Source organism: Gymnoscopelus braueri (genome assembly GCF_963280865.1).
Source record: "Gymnoscopelus braueri genome assembly, chromosome: 17".
Taxonomy (NCBI): domain Eukaryota; kingdom Metazoa; phylum Chordata; class Actinopteri; order Myctophiformes; family Myctophidae; genus Gymnoscopelus; species Gymnoscopelus braueri.
Window position 1 is genome coordinate 18,997,173 of NC_137617.1, and position 23,050 is coordinate 19,020,222.

General features: G+C 43.2%; 1 protein-coding gene across 1 annotated transcript in view; it reads right to left on the bottom strand.

Moving 5' to 3' along the window:
* The window catches only part of LOC308104748 (protocadherin-15-like), a 249,305-nt gene that overhangs the window by 11,051 nt on the left and 215,204 nt on the right, over positions 1–23,050 (bottom strand). The window contains exons 34-36 of the mRNA XM_080455256.1: positions 21,333–21,551; positions 17,760–17,870; positions 703–724 (exon numbers count right to left, since the gene is read on the bottom strand). Coding sequence (XP_080311382.1) covers positions 703–724; positions 17,760–17,870; positions 21,333–21,551 — 352 coding nt within the window. The remainder of the gene's footprint in view (positions 1–702; positions 725–17,759; positions 17,871–21,332; positions 21,552–23,050) is intronic.

Below are 23,050 nucleotides of genomic sequence, written 5' to 3' on the forward strand. Positions count from 1 at the left end.
ATAATATAGCTGTGTTTGAAAGAGACTTTTCGGACGTTTTCAGAGATTTGACTCACAGTTCATTATCAATGGGGTGACCCTACAATACAGTATGTTACTTACTGTACATGACCCTTCATGATGTCAAACCCTACAGTATGCTACTGCAGTGGTCTGGATCAGGGCCCACCCATCTGACCACTTAACACGGCAGCTATAGTCTTCCAGCTGCCGTGTTAAGTGGTCCGATAGATGGGTGGGCTGCGTGTATTTCCAGAGCATTTTCAGAGCATGTTATGAATAAACGATCGATTGTGATCAATGGAATTTAAGGTACTATTTATCAGTATCACAATGAAAACTACATTTTCAAGGTTTTGAAAGAAAAAATATCATGATAATATATTCATTCGTTATGATTAAAATCTTAGTGTTTCGCCAATTATTTCAGGGCCCACTTGCATTATCATCACGGCCATGGTTGAATTACTGAAAGGTTAACTCAAAGCATTTTATCAAAACTGTGCTACTGTACATGATCCTTCAGGATTTACAACTGAATGAAGAATAGAGTGTAGAATGTGTCAACCCCATGCCCTGAGGAGGCAGCTGGGATATTTTAGTACAGAAAACGAGAACAGGAGATCAACAAGACAAGTGTAAATGAAAAGAAATGTAGAAAACACATGCAAAGGCACAGTCCAATCAAAGGGGGAGTCTTACCTCATGCTGCCCATACCCACGCCTGGGAGAGAGAGAGAGAGAGAGAGAGAGAGAGAGAGAGAGAGAGAGAGAGAGAGAGAGAGAGAGAGAGAGAACGAGCAGTGAACGAGCAGTGAACAACATTGCCAAGGAAGCCGTCATAGAAACCAATCTCCGTGATGTACGGTAGAAGTGTTTGATGCATATCAGCAATTCACTCACTGTTATGCGTGTTTACTTACTGCACAGGACATTGGACGTCTAAATCAAAAGCCAAATGGAAGCAGCTATCGGTAACATTTAGTCCTTAAGAAGGCAGAGCAACACACACCAGCACCTGCCCCGCACCCCACCTTCTATCCCGCCAAAGGTGAGGTGGGGTGAGCATGAGAGTGTGCATGAAGTGCAATTCGTTGCACTTGTTTTGTATGTCCAAAATCGTAGAGTAATAATACGATTGTATTATTACAATCGTATTATTGTTTATGTAATAAACAATTAAAACTGTGAAAATAGCCGCTTTTTCTAATATCTATAAGCTCACAACGTGTCGCACCGCGGCACGTTGTGAGCTTGTAGATCGGCTATTTTCCTTACTTTTGTGAGACGCTCTTGTATGATGAATCGGCCATTAATTTACAGAAAAACATAGAAAGTTGAAATATGGAGATAAGGTTTTTGCCCAACACCAACGACTTGTGTGACTTTGTTTTAGAAACGAGGGGAGATAAACATTTAAATTCACCAATAAAGGAAAGAACACGGAAATCAAGGTAACCAACAACAATCAGGCAGGACAGGAGAAAAATCATAGCCTGGCATGGCTACTAGACTAGCTAATGATTTCGCTCTGGCAGACTTCGTCTGGTTTCCAGGCTAGAAAAATCATAAACAGAAAGAAGAAAAACTATGATCACACACTTGTGAATCACTCTGGATAAGAGCGTCTGCTAAATGCCTAAATTGTGAATTATAATTGTAAACTGTAAAAAACATGAAAACAGGGAAAATGCCCTGTGTTGATGTGCGCAAGGTATTGTTGTGTGAAACCAAGGTAATGAGTCCACCAAATGAAGATGTATCACTGAACAATAAATGGTGACTTTCAGAGGACGCTTCATATTTCCCCCTTCTCTCTCTTTTTTCCAACACACACACACACACACACACACACACACACACACACACACACACACACACACACACACACACACACACACACACACACACACACACACACACACACACACACACACACACACACACACACACACACACACACACACACACACACACACACAGAGCATCTCATTAAATTAGGTAATTAAAATATGAGACTATGAGACAGATCCAGAAACATGCACGAGTGAGATTCTTTGATTAGGACGCACGCTTCAAATGAGCAACACAATCCACTAACATGAAGCCACGGATGAATGGACCTAAAAATGGATTGGATAGACAGAGTGATGAATGAGAGAAGAGATGGAGGGGAAGATGTATGTATGATGGATGGATGAATGAAGAGAAGGTGCTATGGAAGGATGGTTGAATGGCTAGACGGATGAAGTGATAGAAGGAAGGAAAATGGATGCATGGATCACCAGGTGGTGAGGAGGACAGACGGGGGAATGAATGATTATTTTATTTTTGAAAGTGGCGGCCACCAGGTGCCCCCCTGGTAAAAGAATGAATACAATAATTATACAAATTTGTGTGTGTGTGTGTGTGTGTGTGTGTGTGTGTGTGTGTGTGTGTGTGTGTGTGTGTGTGTGTGTGTGTGTGTGTGTGTGTGTGTATTGAAATTCAATTCCTAAGATTATTGTGCCTTTTTAACCACTTTCGGCCAGCCATCCCTATGGGCATGTCACCATGTCATTATTGTCAAAAGTTTCAAAAATAACTAAATTAGCCAGCTATTTGTGCTATTTTCATATTTCTTCAAGAAGCCATTTTACAAAAGGGGGGCCGCAGCCAGAGGCTGTGTATATGTTTAGGTCCTTGGACGTTTGGGAACCCGTTGCATACCATAAAATTATCTCCTACTTGCCTGTTTAACTGTCATGCATCGTTTTACAAGTCAGTCTCTAGATACTCAACAACAAATTGATGACATCTCCCAGCTTTCCTTACACATAAAACTGTGTTGAAACAATAAGAGTTAAAAAGTCAGTGAAGTCCAAAGTCTTTAGAGAGAGCCTTCATATCAGCGCAGTGATATGATTTGTTTTCAAAGCAGAGGGCGTAGGTTAGTGGCCATTCTCATCTCTGTTCTAACAACTACCTTGCATTTAGACGTCCCCAGACTATCAGTAGGCGGAGATCTCTAAATGTCTGGGTGCGGGGCAGTTTGTGTGTCTATTACCGTGTGAATATCACTATCTCTGTGTCCTTGTTGCTCTGACAGACAAGCCATATTATCAGTGGTGGAAATGGACTGGATTCGCTTTGGGAACTGTACTTGTCCCACATGCACGCGCGTGCAGCGCGCGTGCATGTGGGACCGTGCGCGCGCGCGCGATTTTTTTTTGCGGTTCTGGGCGGATTGGGTCCATTTTTCCGCGGTTCTGGGCGGATTGGGTTAGTTTTTTTTCCAGTTTTTGGTTTATTTATTTTGGTTTTAGGGTTAGGATTAGGAGTTAGGTTAGGGTTATGTTATTTAATTCATATTTTTGCCTGATTTTACCAATTTATTATCACAAAAAACTATTTCTGCCTAATAAAATATTCAAACAAAATGGGTTTATACTAATGTATTTTGTGGATTATATTAGACAATAACTAGACGGTTAATTTCGCGGATTTGGGTACTTTATATTGTTTTTTTTGTTACTTTATTTCGGGGTTAGGGTTAGGTTAGGTTTATGTTATTTAATTCTTTCTTTTTTTGCGGTTAATTTCGTGGATTTGGTACTTTATTTTCGTTTTTTGTTACTTTAATTCGGGTTTAGGGTTAGGGTTAGGGTTAGGTTGTTTAATTCTTATTTTTTCGATTGGGTGCCCCTGATTACTCAATAAAAATACCTTAAAATTATACTCGAGTACAGTACTTGAGTACATGTACAGTACTTAATTAGTTACTTTTCACCACTCTCACTGTCAGCGTTAGATTAAAATTACTTACTCACCTTCTGCAAAGATTGTCTTGGTTTCAGAGAGCAGAGCATGGTTGTAAATATGAACTTTTGCCCCAAACTTTAAGTCTTTATATTCCATATGTCCATGCACGTCCAGCCTTGTTTACCTTGTGTGTGCAGCCGCTTGCTTGACGACGTAAAGCCTACGTTAGTGCACTAACGTAGGCTTTACGTCGTCAAGCAAGCGGCCACAGAAGTCTGTTTCCTTTCAAAGCGATGTGCATTTCAAAATAAGAGTTTTTTGAATTTTGAACGGATTCCGTTTTGAACGTTTGGTCCGGACCAAACGTAACTATTAATTTGGCCACGCGACCCGGAAATGACCGTAATAATCCTAAAACGGGAGCGAAAATATTTTTCCTCAAAAAAAAAAAAAAAAGATTTTTTTTTTTTGACAATCTGAAGAGCGTTCCCACACGTGTTCACAGCGTTCCCCCGCAACGGTTGCTATGGGAACGCCGTTCCCATGCGTGCAACGCCATTTCCACCACTGCATATTATTAGCTTTTCTCTAGACGAACACACACACACACACACACCACTGTCAGTCTACCACTCTGTCCTCCTCTTCCAGTCTAGCAGTGTGTAATTTGATGTGCTTGTGTGTGTGTCTGTGTGTGTGTGCGCGTGCGTGCGCGTGCGTGCGTGCGAGACGGTTATATTATTAGCTCCTCCGTAGAGGATGGACTCCCTCTGATAAAACTGTGACATATACCCTCTTTTACTGTGTCGTCCCCCTAGTCTCTCTACTTGTCTCTCAGTCCCTTCATCTCCCTGCTCTTTGACTCTACTCACTTTTCCTGGCCCTTTGTCTTGTTCACTCACTTCATCTCCCATGTCCTTCTCTCTCCCTCTCTCCTTCTTTCTGTCCGTCTCCTTCTCTTTGCTCTCTCACTGAACCTAATAGACAGCCGTTTCCTTTTGCTTCTTTGTGGGGTTTGGATGGTTGACTCTCTATTTCCAAACTCAATTCACGTCAGTGGCTTTTGGTTTTGATGTTTCATAGGTTCAATCGTTGTCTTTTCTAAAGCTAAGCCCCTGTAGCATGCACGTACCGTATGGGGGACCGGGATCAAGGGTTGGTTTGGGGGCATGGTGAAGTAAAGTGGAGTGTTTGTAGTCCATTTGGTCCTTTATGAACTGTCTTACCAGCACCAGACTGCTAAGTGGTGCGATCATACTACAGTGTCACAGCAGTAGAAAGCATCAAAAGTAGCAGATCTACAAGCTCAAAACGCGGCGCGAGGAGATGCGTTTTGAGCAAGCTTGTCAATAGCTTTTGCTGTTTTTTTATTTGAATCGTGAAAAGTAACAGTTTTGGACATAAGGAGGTTTCAACCCGACAGAGAAGATGCCCCCCATAGGATGGTCTGCAATGGTCTTACTCTCTATTCATCTGCAGCTCCATTTCAAATTCAGTCCGCGGTATTTCCATCTACAGAACCGTGTTGCTCTCCTATTTCTCTGCCCTCCAGAACAAGGTGCCTGTTGAACTGCCAGAGCCCAGGAGGAAGGAAGAGGAAATGAGACCAATAGAAAGTCTAACACATGCACTGTGTGCATGTGTTAGAGAGATGGTTAGAGAGAGAGAGAGAATAAAAGAGAATGAAAGAGAGAATGAAAGAGAGAGAGAAATGCAATATGCAACCAGTGAGGTTGACAAATAATCTTAATAGAACATTTCTTAGCCAGTCACCTGAAACAGCCTGTTTATGTGTGCAGCCTCAAAGGCATGTGCTTACCTTTGCTTGCATGTTGTGTGTGTGTGTGTGTGTGTGTGTGTGTGTGTGTGTGTGTGTGTGTGTGTGTGTGTGTGTGTGTGTGTGTGTGTGTGTGTGTGTGTGTGTGTGCGCACACACGTGCAGTACTTGCACATTAGCAGTATTATTAAGGCCTTTCATAATATCACAGCCAGAAGGTATTTCATTTTGGGTTATGGGTTATGATACGCTCTGCCACTGATATGACCATTTGATTATGTTTGTTTACGTGTGTGTGTGTGTGGGTGTGCGTGCGTGTGTGCGTGCGTGTACACCATGGAAATCCTCATAACATCCGCATTTGATCAATTTGATGTGCTTTCTGGCTCGCTCGCACCCCAAAGTCATGTCTGCTATTGCTAACATCACAGCAGGATCAATTCCACCGCAGATAAAAAACTATCAGTGTGTGTGTGTGTGTGTGTGTGTGTGTGTGTGTGTGTGTGTGTGTGTGTGTGTGTGTGTGTGTGTGTGTGTGTGTGTGTGTGTGTGTCAATTTGTTCCATTTACTCAGACACAAGGCCATCAGTGTCACCCAGTAGGTGCTTAGTGGAGTGAAAATTATATTTTTTGGTTGTAGAAAATTACATCTATGATGATTGATTAGCACATTGCTTTTTTGTCTCATTGTACATCTGTGTAGTTCTTTTATGTTAAAGCTGCACTATGTAACTTTCCAGTTCTACCCCGGATTAGTGGCATAACAGTCTCCTCACTGATATACTCGCAGGGAACCAGACCTGTAAACAACACTGGGAATAATATTCTGATCCGGTCCTACTGTTTAACCCAGGCTGTATGTACTTTAAGAGAGCATTAATTAACCACTTTCATCATGGCCTCCCTATTTTGTGCAAGTCATTATAGGCAAGCATTTTCAAACCTTTTCACATTTCAAACTATTACAGTATGCAATATTTGTGACAGTCACAAGGCCTTGTTTCTTATCTTGTTTTATTTGCTTGTCTAATGTATGACAACTATGATTCCTACAGAATGTCAAATAAGATAAGGCCCTTTAACACTGATATTTCTTACCACAACTTACTTTATTAGGGAAACATAGGACTTTTTCTTTGGTCCAACTAGTTCTCTAGAAGACCTCGTCTAACTGCAGTTTCATTCACTTCCCAATGGACCGGCACCAGGGTTTTAATGAGACACTGTATAAAAGTGGCAATAAAGATATTTTTTCTTTTCCCAGACACACTTCAGCTGAAAGAACCTAGAAAAATACCACTATGTATAATGTTAAAATCCAGAGAGTTCATATAACTCTGAATGTGTACAAATTTTACACTCTTAGAATTAAGTAACAATTGTGGGCCTCTGGGGGATAAACAAACATACAGGAGCTAACTTTGAAAAACAAACGTAAAACACAACAGTTGGTGAAAGAAATTAAATGAAAATACAAAACAAACAGTTTTGAAAGTCCTTAACTGTTCATAGTTCAAGAGTATTATATGAAAGGAAAAATATCAAAATTAACTATGAAGAAAATATCAACAAAGAAAAGAAGGAACAGAGGTGAGAACAAACAACTAAGAAATTAAACATTAAGAGAAGACAGAGAAAGACAGAAATGTGAGAATCCACTACTTACAGTATAAGAAACTGACTGAAGTGAGAACAAAGCAGAAATTGTAAACGAACCTACAGTAGAAGTCACTGGTGAAGGGGGTTGAGGTCCAAACATTATGTATCATTAAACTATAGCTTCCATTATGAACTGTATATTATAAAGTATATGCATTCTATGCATATGTTTGATTAAAACTAAAATAAACACAATAATAGAAAGTGAGAAACCTTTTATCAATGGTTTCATTAACTCAAGATGCAGACAAATTCAAGCAGTATTTTAGATACATAATTGGGCACATCTACTGTATCCGTGGTCACTGATTGGTGACACTTTGGGCAGTCTTTGTAAAAAACTAAAAGTGAGGGAATGAATGTCGCTGTGGCAGCAGAAATACAGCATGCAGAAACGACCGAACTACAACCCAACAATTACTTTTGTGACATCTTAGAACATCTCAGTGTGAAAATAGCCTAAATTTGAGCCGATAGTAGATGTGTACTGGATCAGCAGAAAGGTTAGCAGCCTCCTTCCTGCTTCTTCGTCACCCTCATACACAGAGTACTGTACATCATAGAGCCATGATGTACAGTGTAAGGATTAACATAAAGAGTCCAGACATTGTGTTTCAACCACTGTCAATCTGGAGTCCCTAATTTCAGACAGCCCGTAGCAGAGTTTGAGTTAAGGGCCACTTCAACTGTTCTCCATCTTTCTACACCTGAATTCACAGTATAAACCAGTTGAGACCCTTTTCTTTTACATGTGGGGTCATATTGAACATACCAGGGCCAGGGTGAACAAAAGCAGTATTTGAGACTAGAATTCACCTGACAAACGTCCTCTTTTATCTACTTCTTCCACTTGCCCTGATGAAGGCCGCCTCAGCCAAAACGTTGGCATTGTGTATTCACCCTGGTGCAGGTAGCCTACACTGTCCCTGCGTGCTTTGTGATTGCTACACTCCACCTTTTGGTGATTTGTGCGTAAGTGTTCTCTTTTGGCTAGAGAATTAAAAGGAAGCAAACCCATTATGGATGTGGCCATGCTCTCTTGCTCCCTCTTCACCTCTAAATACATATCTCCAACTTAGTTCATAATAATAAACTTTATACTTTATTATGACTATCTTAAACTTTCCTTAGTTTAACCCATTTAGACCTGAGGCCGATTTTAAAAACACTAAATCCTAACCTAAGTTTTAAGATAATCTTCTATTTTTAATTAAAAAATCCTGTTGCTTACTATATACATAGCAACATCTAAAATAACATTTATTTCCCGGTTTTAAAGGTATAACAACGAATAGGCTTTCCTGGTCTTAATGGGTTAAACACATCTTGTCTCATCCTCAAAGAAGAAAGTGGACATACTGTATTAATACCGCAGCAGAGAGGGTAAGTTCTTTCCAACTCTCTTCTACCCCCGCCCCGGTAACGTCAGAAAGAGAAACTGTGAATACCATTCACTGACAAGGGAATCCACAACTACGAGTTTCATCATACCGTGAAATCACTCTAGAATCCCACAGAGCTGTTTTGAACCACTGTCCCCTTGACAGCTCATCAGTAGCGCATGCTAACAACATTCAGCAGTTGCTCCACACACACAGTACACACTGTATGCACTTTTCACATCAACGGAACGGAATGCCGTCAGTGGGAGATGGAGGCCCTACATTACTGTCGACTGGGAGGGGAATCGCTGCTCCAACTCTTCCACAACGGAGTTCATATTCGGGTGGCGCTGAATCAAATGAGGAGGGGGAGGAGGAGGTGGAGGAGGTGGAGGAGGTGGAGGCGGTGGAGGAGGGGCAGCATCCTTTGCCCCTCCCCCTACCGCGCCTTCATCTTTCCCCGCTTCGCTTTGTTCCGCCGGGGCATCGAGGGAACTCGTGGACTCCACGGAGGTCTGGCTCTTGACGACCTTCCTGACCATCTGTTTCTGGTCGATCTGGCTGAACATGTTGGCCACCGACCTCTCGATCTCGGCGATGTTCTGGATGTTCTTCAGGATGCCTTTCAGCTCCTTGCGGGGAGGCTCCGGCTCCACCGGGAGAGGCGGAGGCGGCGGGCGGAGGGAGACGGGCCGCAGCGGCTGCGCCTCCGCCAGCGAGGGCAGGACGAAGGTGGAGGGGCGCCGGAGTGAGGGGGACAAAGGTGGAGGCAGCGGGGGAGGAGGCGGAGGTGGAGGAACTGGCGGGGGAGAAGGGGGTCGGGATGTGGCAGGAGACGGGGTCTCCATGTCGTTGGAGTGGGACGGTTTGGGAGGAGGGGGAGGGAATGGCGGCGGATGAGGAGGTGGACAGGGGGCACGGGGAGGAGGGGGAGGGGAGGACGACGGGTGAGGAGGTGGTGGGGAGGACGACGACGCGTGAGGGGGCTGGGGAGGTGGGGGGGGCGACTGATGAGGGGGTGGGGAGGAGGAGGTGCGAGGGGGCCAGGGATGGGGGGACGATGAACGAGGAGGGGGGTGGGGGGACGACGCATGAGGAGGTGGGGTCGGGGAGGAGGTGCGAGGGGGGCGGGGAGGGGACGACGACGGATGAGGAGGTGGGGAGGAGGCGCGAGGAGGCGGTGAGGAGGCACGAGGGGGCCAGGGATGGAGGGGCAACGAACGAGGAGAGGGAAGGGGGGGAAAGAGATGAGGAGGTTGGGTCGGGGAGAAGGCGCGAGGGGGCCTGGGAGGGGGAGGGGACGGATGAGGGGGTGGTGAGGAGGCGCGAGGGGGCGGGGGAGGGGAAGATGTTGGTGGAGGAGGAGGTGGAGTTGATGGGGGATCGGGGATGGCCTCTACATGAACCCCTAATCTCTCCTCGGCGATCCAGCCCCCAGTTAAATTTGCCCCGAACCGCCGCAGCACAGGGGGGGTGGGCCTGTGACTCGGTGGTGGGGTCCCTCCGTCACTCTGGGTAATGATGATACTCGGGGGACCCTCCCTAAGGGGCGCCGTCGTTAGCTGCTGCGTCGGACTGCAGCTGTGATGCGGGGGGGACTCGGGGAACACGGAGAGGAGGTAGTCAGGAGAGAGAGACACCCGGGAGCCTCGGCTTTGCCTCTGCATCATCTCCTGCAGCGTCTGCTGCTCAAACTGCTTCGCTTGCTCTTTAACCGACAACTTGGGCTCTAGGCTCTGGCTCCCCAGGTCCGAATCCAGTCTATGGTCGAACCCTGAGTCCAGTCCCGCATCCTTGCTGTCTCCGAGGTCTGCCTTCAACAGCTCCAGCTCCCACTGCACGGGGTCCATGACCACTTGGCGCCTCAAGGTGTTGTACATCTCCCTGCGATGTAATCTCGACGGGAGAGTCCAGCTGTGTCCCACCCCCGAACCCCAGCCGCTGTCGCTGCCGGTGTACCCGCCGAACCCTGTGTCGCCTCCGGAGGAGCTGAGCCTCAACCAGGCCCCCCGAAGGCCCTTCCTGGTCGGGGGAGAACTCCTCCTCCTCTGGGTTCTTCCGAGGGTCTCTGGACTGCTCAGTGTGCCGTCCTCGTGGTAGATGGGATTCTTCGTGGTGAGGGGGTTTTCGTCAGAGAGGAACGTGATGTTGGACTCGGACTTGGGCAGGTTATTGAGCACGCCTCCGTTGGCAGTGCACTGCTGGTGGGCGGCGATGGCCCGAGTGGCAAAGTCTGAGATCAGACGTTGGCGGTCACCTTCGTCCAAGCTGACGCGGCCACCGGCACCGCGCTTTGAGCAGCTGGGACGCAGGTGGAGGGTGTGAAATAAAAGGTGAAAAAAAGAGGAAATGAAGGCAGGTATAAGAAGAAGAAACAGAGATAATGAAAAAAACATGCAGGAGCAATGGGAATGAAATTACAAAAGCAAAGAGAAATGAATGAGATTAAAACTAGAAAAAGTGCTCCACGGAGCACAGGTCTCCGCCAGGTTAGGTAGGTTATTGTGGCCTCCTGGTGGCGCTATAATAGGCCAATGTGAAAAGGGTGCCATTTCTTCTTGGGCCTTTCACGGCAATCGGACCTTGCATTCATGATTTGAGGCATTTTGTTCCAAAAATGTGTGTTGCTAAATTAGACCTGCTGGTGGCGCTATAACAGGCCAATGTGAAAAGGGTGCCATTTCTTCCTCGGCCTAGTGGGAATGTGCGTGCAAAATTTCAAGGAAATCGCATGCTGTGTTCATGATTTGAGGCATTTTGTTTAAAACAAACCAATCCTGCAAACTTTGGAAGGCAATCTTAACCAATTAGGATGGAATATGGAAAATCGGACAGATCCGTGTTGATCACATGACTATAGAGATACTGTGTACTGATTTGCGTGATGTTTGGATCAAATCTGAAGGAGTACTGTCAAAAAATATGTTTTGCACAAATCGGCCTCCTGGTGGCGCTATAACAGGCCCATGTGAAACATTTGGGGCAGAGGTTCTGAATTGGCATCCAGGGAGTGTGTGTGCAAAGCTTCGCTGCGATCAAGCCAACGGTGCGGGAGATTAGCTGTTCACAGACGGACACACGGACACACGGACGGACACACGGACGGACAGGGGGTAAAACATACTCTCTCGCCATGCCTTCGGCCTGGCGGAGACAATGAGGGATAAAACAAGGCCTTTCACTTATTGACACTAGACGATAATACAATTATTCGGAAGGAAGAGAGGGGTGACTAAAATTACCATACATAAAGAATGAGAGTATAAAAGGAAGATAAAACAAGAGAAGGGTAGGGGTTGGTTGGTACATGGAAATGAAAATGAAGGAAACTTGAAGATAGGGCTGAGAAAAGGAATGAGGGTCAAATGATGAAGAATCTGAAAAGGAGCTACGGGTGCACTCTGATTTTGCTGTGGGCCGAAGAGGGGAAAGAGATGGATTGCCAAAAAACAACAAAAGCAAAAAACTAATAACAAACTACTGTAGCAAGTAACTCTGAGTGTCAAAATGTTACACTCACACGTACAGTTAAATTAACAGAGGACCAGTGTACCTATTGGTTCACATCAACAACTGTGATCCCCAAAACCAGTACCAGTTAAGGAGAGCTAACACCATACATAAACTAATAATATCCACCAACATACACAGACACAAACACAAAGATGGAGTCATCTAACCAGTCCACAGATCTGACACTACTGTGAACAACGTCTACTCACTGTAGTCTGTCAGTCATGGAGGAAGAGCTGGAGGAATGGATAGAAGAACGGAGGAGCCCAGATGAGAACAGGGAAAAAAGAGTGATGAAAACAATGAGTATTATGTCATGACCTTTAAAGTTGTGGAAAGAAAGCGCCTAGTCAGCGGGAATGCAGGGAGTGGGAGGGTGAAATCGGAACGACAAAGTGTTGGCACAGTGGTGTAATTTTGCTGAAACAACTGCTATTTCTCCGACCTTTATCAATGATTTGACCGAGGACGCATACTCTTTTTCAGCAAAGCCCCAGTTCCACACCCATTCAGTGGCACACATTCAGACCGGCCCGATTATTAGGTCTATAGAAGGATGTGGCTGTTAATTTAACTCTGAGTGTCAAAACTATTTTAAATTAACACTTACTTTACTAAGTATTAAAGCAATGAGCCCCAAGCGGAGTGCCTAAAAAAGTCTAAAATCACTGTAAAGCACATCCTCGGGAGGCTTATTGCTTATATAAAATGGTTACATGGCAACATGACATATCATATATCCCAATGAAAACATTAAAACACAATGTCACCAATGAATAATTCCTGCAAGAAAGTAGTCCCTGGCTGCCTGTACAAACAAGGAAGTTGCTATGCAAACTCTGAATGGTATGCGATATCTGCCTCGTTGTAAAGTCATTTCAAAAGCCATGCATTTGTTTGTAAAACCTTGCACAGACACAGGACATTGAGTGAACCAAAAACGAGAGCCCATGGTTTCCTGTCTCTCTACACTGACACTTTCTGAAATACAAAATAAAGAGTAGAGATATACACCCTGATCACAGACAGTAGGGAATCACATCCCCAGGCAAGTCACCATATTCTATTTACTGGACACATTTTCATAATCCACTGGTTATTGATAATTATTATTGACAACTTAACAGATAGCTACAGGAATTCTTTTGAAAAGGAAGAAGTGTGGGGGAAAAGATAACAGGTTAGTTGAAAAACAAAACAAAGCTAAATAGGCAACGAGGGTAGTTTAGTATTCTTGCAAGACTCTCTCTCATAAGCTTATAAGGAGGAGTTGATGAGGTTTATGAGTGAAAACGAAGACAGATTCGACACTATGCCAAGTTAGCTGCTGTAGCTCAACATCGCAGCTGGAACACTGAAGTCCGGCCAGTGGCGTTGGGGTGAAGAGGTTTTGTGGCAACATTAACTACCAGACTGCTTGGAGACAGCAGAGGCCAGAGCAAGAGTTTGGCCATTAAGGCTGCATCAGAGACAGCAGAGAGAAGCAGCCGGTGGCTGTGGATGAAGAGGCAAGACTCCTGCTGGGCCCCAAAGTAGCAGGCCAGTATAACACTGAGGGGGGGCGTTTCTGGGCTGCCAGAATTCACTGTTGAGCCCTCCAGAGGTATATGAGGATGCCCCTGCCATGCATAGTCTAATGAGATGTCTGCCACTCTCAACAACCAGGCAACAAGCTCAGTTTTGATCACACTGTAGCTGGCCTTGGAGGTGTATAGTTTTGAAAGGCTGAAAAAACTAATGATCAAAGGGTCCTCTACTGATGATGGGTCCTAAATATGACAACCTAACCCAGGCTCCCTTGTCTCTACCAGCTATAAAGACAACTTTCTTGTAAGTGCTTTTTTTGTATATAAGTTTTATTTTTCCATGCTTCCCCCCCCCCTTTTTTTTGTACATATATTTTTTAAATGCTTTTTTTGTACATAGTGGTATTTTTTCTGTATTATCTGTATTTTCATGTTGATTTTTGAACTGTTTGGTTGCTACTATATATGTCTATGAAATTAACTCAAGGACCCCAACGGAAACAAGTCCGCAAGGACTTTTTTGGCCGGACCTTTTAGACAAAAGCATTATAAATGTAACTGTGTTGTTTTACATTCTTTTGCCTAATAAAAATTTCAATCAATCAATCAATCAATCAATGCACAAAGGATATTGACATCTTATCCTGTGTTTTGTCATCTGACATCCATCACAGTGCATTCAACAACTGAAATAATTTGATATATTCCCATGAACCACAGACAAAAAAACTTGTTTTGGGTGGTTCCTTTTGCTTTGACTTACATTTTAAAAATAGTGAAAATAGGCAATCTACGTGTTCACAACGTGTCGTATCGGGATGCTTAAGTGGTTAATCACGTTATTTATAAAAAAATATATTGGATTTTTTTCTGTCGATTTGTTGATATAAAAATAAATGATGTGCCTCTCGAATATTTGATTAATGGAAAAGCTAATTGATAGAATAATCGCAAAGATAACAATAGATAGTTACAGCCCTAGTTGAACATTTTCAATGCACTGTATCTGGCTGGCTGATGTTATAGAGTTGGCTATACAGTATGTACACGTAAAAACACCCATGGGACACATTTTGACATGTTTGTAAATCAACACAGCCTTGATCTCAGCTAAAGACACTAATCTCTGATTATTTAATTGATTTACTAATGAATCTAAGTTAAAGCCCAAGAGAGCACCCAAAGGTCATAAGAAATCCCTTTCTAAACTCAGCCATGTCAGCAGTTTAAATGTAATCAATTCAGTTGTATGTATGTGCGGGCGCACACACACACAGACGGTAACCCTACCGAGTGTAATTATCAAAGCGCTCAGCAGCTTATCAATGGAATTAATTATGGCCCAGGGCATTCTTTATAAATTAGTAGCTGCATTTATTTTAATCATCTCATATCCAAGTTCATTTCCACACCCATTCTTCACAGGATTGTTCTGGCTGGCTAAAGGGTCTCTCACTCACATGGACACAACCACACATACCTGCACATCCCATTCAATCATTAGCAGACAGTTCCTACCATTTTACATATGAATTGTCGTGTTAATGGAGTGGGAAGCATATCGGCGGTGGACGGGAAATCAGTGATGCGTGCAACGCTGATAAGAGTTCCATTCCACTGCTTGGTGTGCTGCTGAAGGACTATAACTAACCTGAAATGTGCTTCATTTAAAGTGTGTATGTTAACAGTTTCAGATATGAGCTAAATCAGTGTACCCGCTTAGATTTACTATTAAACTCTTGCTGAACCAAGGCATACCAATCAAACCACTGGAAATAGGCATATGGCTATGTCAAACAGAACATCTGCTCGAATACACAGAGAAAGACAAGAGGTAACTGGTACACAATATGGCTTAAGCCCATAATAACAATTATTTTATGCAATGTACTGTAAGATGAGCAAAACAGTGTTGTCAATTATGGCAGACAAAATTGATGTTCATAGAAAAGATACAGATAATGATAAATATGAAAAGCATAATTTGCTCTGTGATAAATTATATACAGCATCATAATCGTGCCCATTTTCTCTAGCAACACCATTAGTGCATTCTTTCTAAAAAGCAGTACTGTGGGGGGTTGGCTGGTAGCTCAACCAATACTGTTGCACCCTTAAATTATTCTAAAATGTTTTTTTATGGAAATATTTTGTAAATGTTTTGTAAATTGTAACTTTTATACTGCTTCTACCCTGAACAGGGCTCCCTCGTGAAAGAGATCTTGTATCTCAATGGAAGCTGTATAATAAAAGGTACAAAAAATGAAATAAAATGTAAAAACATACTGCTAGTCCCTGTGAGTCATGGACCTGAGTTTCAATCCGACTCCCGTCATGTCTTGTATGTCTTCCTTCTCTCTCAGTTTACTGTCTCTCTACACTCTGCTATCTGATACACCAAAAACTGCCCCAAAATTATAAAATAATAAATAAAGATAACACTAATGTACTTCGGAATGGTATTCCATTCAGCTTCAAATGCCATAAAGTGGCAAAAACTATTTTAACGTCTCCAAACCCCATCTCACCTAAACTCTGAACCGCATCTTTGACAGACCTCATTGCTCTTTGAAGGGAGGATTTCATAAGACTGTTTAGTTGAGGCTAAATCAAATATTATTAAAGTTAAACAAAGTGTCGCAACTTTGTTTAACTGTAGGACACACTATCTCCACTCCATGGCACTACTTCTGCAGTCACATGACTATTGTTTTTATACTTGGGTTTAATGTGTGTTATATATTGCTGCATTGTATCTTGCTTGCTGTGATTATGTATTATTTTATCCGCCGGGCTGCAAGCCAAATGTCCCTTTAGGGCGCGCTCCCACCAAGAGTTGGCTGGCCGCTGTTTGCAGAATCTGCCAATGCATTGTCAATGCAAATGCGTTGATTCACGCAAGAGCAGATTTTTCCGCTAGTCGCGCAGACCTTGCGTTTATCTGCTCTCCGCGACTAAGCATAAAACTGCTGGAGGCAGGAGCCGATTTTCTCCCTCTGTCCAATCGGGTGAGTGGAAGGCGGACTGTCTCAAGACTCAGGAAGCAACATGGTGCTCAAGGCAGCAACATGGTGCTCAAGGCAGCAGGCAGTGCGGGCTACGGGGAGGGTCCTGAAAGTGAGTGACAGGCGCGACACTCCCGTTTTTTTGAATCCGCTGGCTGCAAAAAACTGTGGCTGCGCACAACCTGCGTTTAACAGCGGCCAGCCAACTCTTGGTGGGAGCGCGCCCTTAGGGAACCCACGGACTTGAACTGACCGTAAAACTGCACCAATATTTTGATGTGGGACTTGGGTGGATATTTTCCATGTAGCAAAGTAGAATTACTTGTAACAACAGCAGCAGGAAAATGAGCGGATAGGAATAATAATACAGGGTTTTATCCGCAGCTTTCGATGCCAATCAGTGATCAGAGCTGAGATTTGTGTATCAGAGCGTGACTCGTTAAAGAGTATACCAACATCAGTCCACTTTACATAATGTGACACTGTCTCTGTGATGCAAGTGATTGGTCTAATCCAGTGATTCTCAAACTTCTTTTTAATTTCTAAGACCCCCATAACTCTCAGAGTTACAGACTTGGGTCCATTTAGAACAGCCTCAAGTAATCCTGAGAGCCAATCAACTTTGAGATCCACCGGTCTAAATCTGGCTCTGGTCAGTGGACCAGAGAGCGGTGAGATCCAGATACACTTCAAACACTCTTATCCAAAGTCTGAATCAGTCCACAAAGTTGGACTGAAGAATATTTTCAAGTTGATTTTGTTGAGAAATTGGCAGCTGCCTTTAACAGCTGATGGTTTTAAATGGGCAGATCTAGCTTTGTACAAAGCTACAGGCATCACACTGAAAGTCTGCACGATTTAAGAAGGAATGTATAAATAGTGTATGAAGTTAATTAAATGAGATTGCTTGTTCAGTAGCAGTTTGTTTAGCGCTTTGCAGAGAAATCTATCAGTGCTGTTGCAAATTACTGTATCTGTATAACCTAAAATAAAGCTGTATCAAGGAGTTGCCATGTCTCTTCCTCCCACCTCCAACCCAGCAGTCATCACACTGTGACATTTATCTTGAACACAGCCTCATGAATCTTGCTACTGTACTGTATGCTCCATAAGATAGTTGAAGCTTTGACCAAAAATACATGCATGTTCCACTTACATGGCGTTGTCCCCTAGCTCCTCGTAGAGGTTGTTGGCGGTGCCCCCTCCAGGTTTGCCCGTTGGAAGAGCCATTTGGATACGGGCCGTTTTGGCACACTCTTCCTGTCGCCTGCACATCGACAATGAAGACATGATGAACATGGGATGTGAGGTTAAATAGTCAAGTACTTTATCAGTAAAGAGGCAAGGATGAGGGTAAGGGGGCTGTCCTGTTATAGAAAGATCACAAGGTGCCCATATAGTCCGCTGCTGCTGAAGTATTTTAAATCCCTACCTGATTTAGTAGAGTATGCATATGATATACAGTATCCCCGCTTAAAAGTGATCTGATTTGTCTGGATTGCAAATAATACATACTTTTCCAGTCAGTATTTATTATTGCAAACCCAATTTGCTCTAAGAGTATTAGCTCAAAGCTAAAATTAAATATTTATAAGCAGATCTTTTAAAGAAAATTAAAAACTGAAAAATGCTGCTTGCATTTTGCATGAGTACTTTATTCAACACTTACATAATAGTACGTTGTAGAGCCATCTTTTCCTGCAATAACAGCTTAATTATTTTCGGGTAAATATCTACCAGCTTTGCACACTTTGTTAGGGAGTGATTTGGCTGTAGTTCCCTTTTCCAGAAGGTGGCATAATAATTTCCTGTTCCGGGTTAGTTTCCTACAGCTTAATTTGATTGGCTCAGCAGCAAATTTGAACTGGAAACACACAACACCTTCATACGTGTTTCCGGTTCGGCTGCTGAGCCAACCAAATAAATGAACCTACTGTATGAGAAACTGACCTGGAACAGGAAATGTTTATACTAATGGTTCCCAAAGTTTTATCAAGACCCTAAAAACTAATTTGTCTCCCCGGGACCCAAACTAGTGAAAATAGCAGATCTACAAGCTCGCAACGTGTTGCGATGTGACACATTGTGTGCTCGTAGATCTGCTATTTTCACAACTTTTTCTTTTATGTTTTATTTTATTTTCATGGAATGTCTTTTAAAAAAATATATAGATTTTCATTTTAGAAAATCTTTTGAAATAACATTTAGGGAAAGAAATTGGAAACACATTTTTTTAATCAAATAGAGGGATATTTACTTCCATTAAATTGGGTCCACGCCCCAAAATGGGTCCTGACCCATTGTTTGGGAAACAGTAGTTTATACCACCTTCTGGAAAAGGGAACTACAGTTATGCACAGAGCCTATTGCTCGGACACTGAGCTGTGATGGACAGCCAAGCCCAGACAGCGCCTGGGTGGTATGATGCAGCTTCCATTTCCTCAATATTGATCCAACAGTGCTGCTCACTGGGATGGATGTCCAAACACTCCACATTCACAGTCTGGAGGTACTTACACACTGGGGGCATTGACTGTGGTGGGCAAAAATCAGGACTCGAGTCAAAGTATAGAGACCCCCGGTCAAACATTACTCAATGAAAGCTGATCAGAGAAATTTGTCCTTGTGTTAAAGTGCTGTAAAATACTGAAATATTCAAAATGCATTTTCTTTAAAAAGATCAATAATAGGGAAATTATATAATTTGTAATTCAGACAAATTCATGACAACTTCCATGGGGATTGAATAATTGCGTGTGTGTGTGTGTGTGTGTGTGTGTGTGTGTGCGCATTGTGCATACAAACAAATTATTCTGTATTATTTTGTCTAAGATTTGATTGTCCTACCTGAACTCGTTCATCGTTTTTTTGAAGATAATCAAATGAGAGGCTAATGAAAAGTGTTAAAGGCAACACTGACTACTTTAAAGTTTTAGAATTCACAGATTAAAACGGTACTCACTCTTTGAACCTGGTGGCGACGGGATGAGACGAACACATCAGTTGAGAGAGGGAGAGAGAGAGAGAGAGAGAGAGAGAGAGACACAGAGACAGACATTAATCATTCATATGGACCATAAATCCTCACCAACACAGCACTGTACTTTTAGGCTGCTTTGCTCATTGTAATTCCAAATCAGTGTGTCTGTTGCTCTAGTCTACACTATAATCATTCACAGGATGCAGCTGTGAGCCTGTGGAGTCAGTGATAGTTATCTCCCCTCATCATCTTCCCTTGCATTAACTATCCTCCCCTCCTGAACGTGTCTCCTCTCCTTCACCTCATCTTCTCCCTTGTTCCCTTGCTTCTTCGTTTATTTATTCTATTCACTCACTTCCTCTTGTCCCCCCATCTCCTCTCCTCTCCTCTCCTCTCCCAGTCTATTGTTATTTGTCTTCCTCTCAGGCTGATGAGTCTCTCTCTCTTCTCTTCTTTTAATGTGGTTGTGTGTGAGCGTGTGCATGCACGTACGTACGCCTGTTTGTGTTTGGGAGACAGACAGCTGAAATGAATGGGCTCTCATGGTGCTGCTCTAAACAAACTAATAAGAGTCGGCACAGTGGGATCTGATGTCACACTGAATCAACAGGAGAAGTGATGGGATTAGGTCTTACATGTGAAATAGTGTTTACACACTGCACGGTTTTTACTTGTCTTAAACGTTCATTACATGTCACATCGTGCCATGTGATAGGTCAATTCCACCTTGTCACACTATGTGAACTGAACTGCATCTACCCGTCATACCGTGTTAAGAAACCGCGACCTACGCATGCCGACTTATGCTACGGCAATGTTTTACCTCCAGAAAACAAAAAAAAAAGAAAAGAAAGGAAGACAATGTTGACCCAGTCTTGGCTTGTCAGAAGGGAACCACATACTGCAGGCTTGCAAATCTCCAAAGGGAGCATGTAATATCCCCAGTAAATTTTTTCACAGAACTGTCTACACATGGACTAGCAGGTAGTCATTGATTCTGTGCTTTAACACATAAAACCTGTAAAATTGCAGTTGTAATTTTTCTTGGAAAGCTAGAAGTTTCTGTTAACACAAACAATGACCTTCACTTAATTTGTGTGTTGGCTGTTGTTATATAACAGTCTTGCGTTTGGCTATTGTCATAACACCAGCCACACACTGCACTAACATAGCCCACAATTTCTGACACTGGCAGAACTTCGTGGAAGCCTACGATGGCATGGGTCAGGTCTTAGATGGCTGTCCTTGACCCTGTCACACCGAATGACCTTACGCGGAACATTTTTGTCACGTCCAATATCGTACAAACAAAGAACCTGTTCAGTCCCTGCATGGTTCTTTAGAGGTTCTCTACTGGTTCTTCAGTTTAGTTTATGCAGTTATGGTTCCATACAGCACCATTGGACAAAGATGTTAAACAGGTATAGCAGTCATTGAAAACATTTTACTTCTCTTTTAAGAACCATTTTTGTTTAGTGTGTATAGTGTGTGGTCACTATTAGGAGACATTCAATCACATAGTCTGTTTACATGCCCCGAGTATGTTGTAGGAGCAAAATTGTCAATGTGTGAATATAGTTCATTCACCCATCCGATTGTCTACATAACGTTCTGTTGTTCACTGTCGATTTTTCTTTTTTTGCTTTTTGAGCACCCACGTGGAAGTAAAAATAATAGTATAGATCAGTCATTAGTCGGTCTGTATTTCTCTCTCCCCCATCTATGTCTGTGTTTGAGACCAGGCCTTACTGTCTGTAAGTGACGATGACTACGAGTATAGCAGGAACACAGCAGACGATGATGATGACTGCCAGGGCCAGCAGCGCTCCTTCCGTGTAGCCCACGGTCTGAGCGGATTTCTTCACGCTCGTTACCACGTCGGGGGTCCGGATCTCCAGGATGCGGCCCCCAGGGGGGAGGTGAGGCTGAAGCTCCTTGTTGATGTCGAGGAGTTTGCCGTCAAGGAATCTGAGGACAGGTAAACACAGCGCTGCCACTTCCTGTTTGTGTTTGAATTAATTCGGTTGACAGCCATGCGTAACTGTAAAGGCCTTTGCAGACAGGGTGCGATTTTTCGCAAGGAAAAAACGGACAATATCATTTTTGAAATTAACACATGGTTCTCTATGACCTCATGCACACCGGCTCCGAATTTGGCATGCGGCAAGTGGCTGCGGCGATGCGTTTTTTTTTTCTCCAATCGAACCCAGTTCGATTCGTGCGTCTTTTCGCATGCGGTAAAAACTGATTGACTAATCGCACCCTGTCTGCAAAGGCCTTAAGTGAGTGTGTGTGTGTGTGTGTGTGTGTGTGTGTGTGTAAGAAAGTCAACCAATGAGTCGGGCGGTCTGACAGGGGCGGTCTGACAGCTCATTTCTAACCAGGTAGTCATTTTAGTCAGCCAACCTGTCAGTCTGAACGGAAGCAAAACAAACCATCCACAAGCTGGGTCATGTTTCCGATACACACGCAGCCTTATGTAACACTTGTGTTTTCACTCATATCTGACCATAGGCAGGATATGGATTACATTTTATTTTTAAATACTTTCATATGAAAGTAGAGGATCATTGAGGTATGTGTTTCTGTAAACTCAACAGAACCAAGCTTTAAAGTTTTGACAAGGATTTTCAATTTCTTAAATACATAAGTACTTCAAGAATACTTAGTATCTGGCTGTATGACAAGGGGAGGAGACACTGTTGCGGCTACATGAACCACTTAAAGGAGTAGTTCACCCGAAAAATTACTTATTTTCTATCAATTGCACACCACATGAAGCCTTGAATTCATGATTTTTCAAAAGTTTTTGTCGCATTCCTAAGCTAATAATTTGATTCCTGTCTCCTACCGGCTAATGTATCCGGTAGGAGACACAAAGTAGATCAGAGATCTTCAACAGGGGGTCCGCGACCCCTAGGGGGTCCGCGGAGGTACTGCAGGGGGTCCACGAAATTGTTTGATAAAAAAATAAATAAAAAAAAAATTGTAATTTTTTCCCCAAAAAATGTCAACATGTCTTTAAACATAACATGACATATTTGAATAGCTTAGTATTGAATGCACAATAACATGGTATGTTTATACATATTTTGTAGAGAAAGAAAAAGTCTTTTGCACACCTACTGGGACAACCTGTGGGTTTGGAGCAGGCTCCAGGCAACCATTTGTTCATGTTTATACATATAAAACACAATTTTATACATAAATATACGATATATGTGGTGGCCTACCCCCTACCCTACGAGGTAGGGGGTCCCTGCTCCATCACCCCATCAGTTTGGGGGTCCCTGGTCTGAAAAGGTTGAAGACCCCTGAAGTAGATTATTGTGTTATTTGTACCGGAAATACACCCAGTCATCAAATTATTGGCTTAGGAATGCGACAAAAACAAACACAAATCCATGAATTCAAGGCTTCATGGGGGTGCAATTGATAGAAAATAAGATTTTTGGGTGAACTCCTCC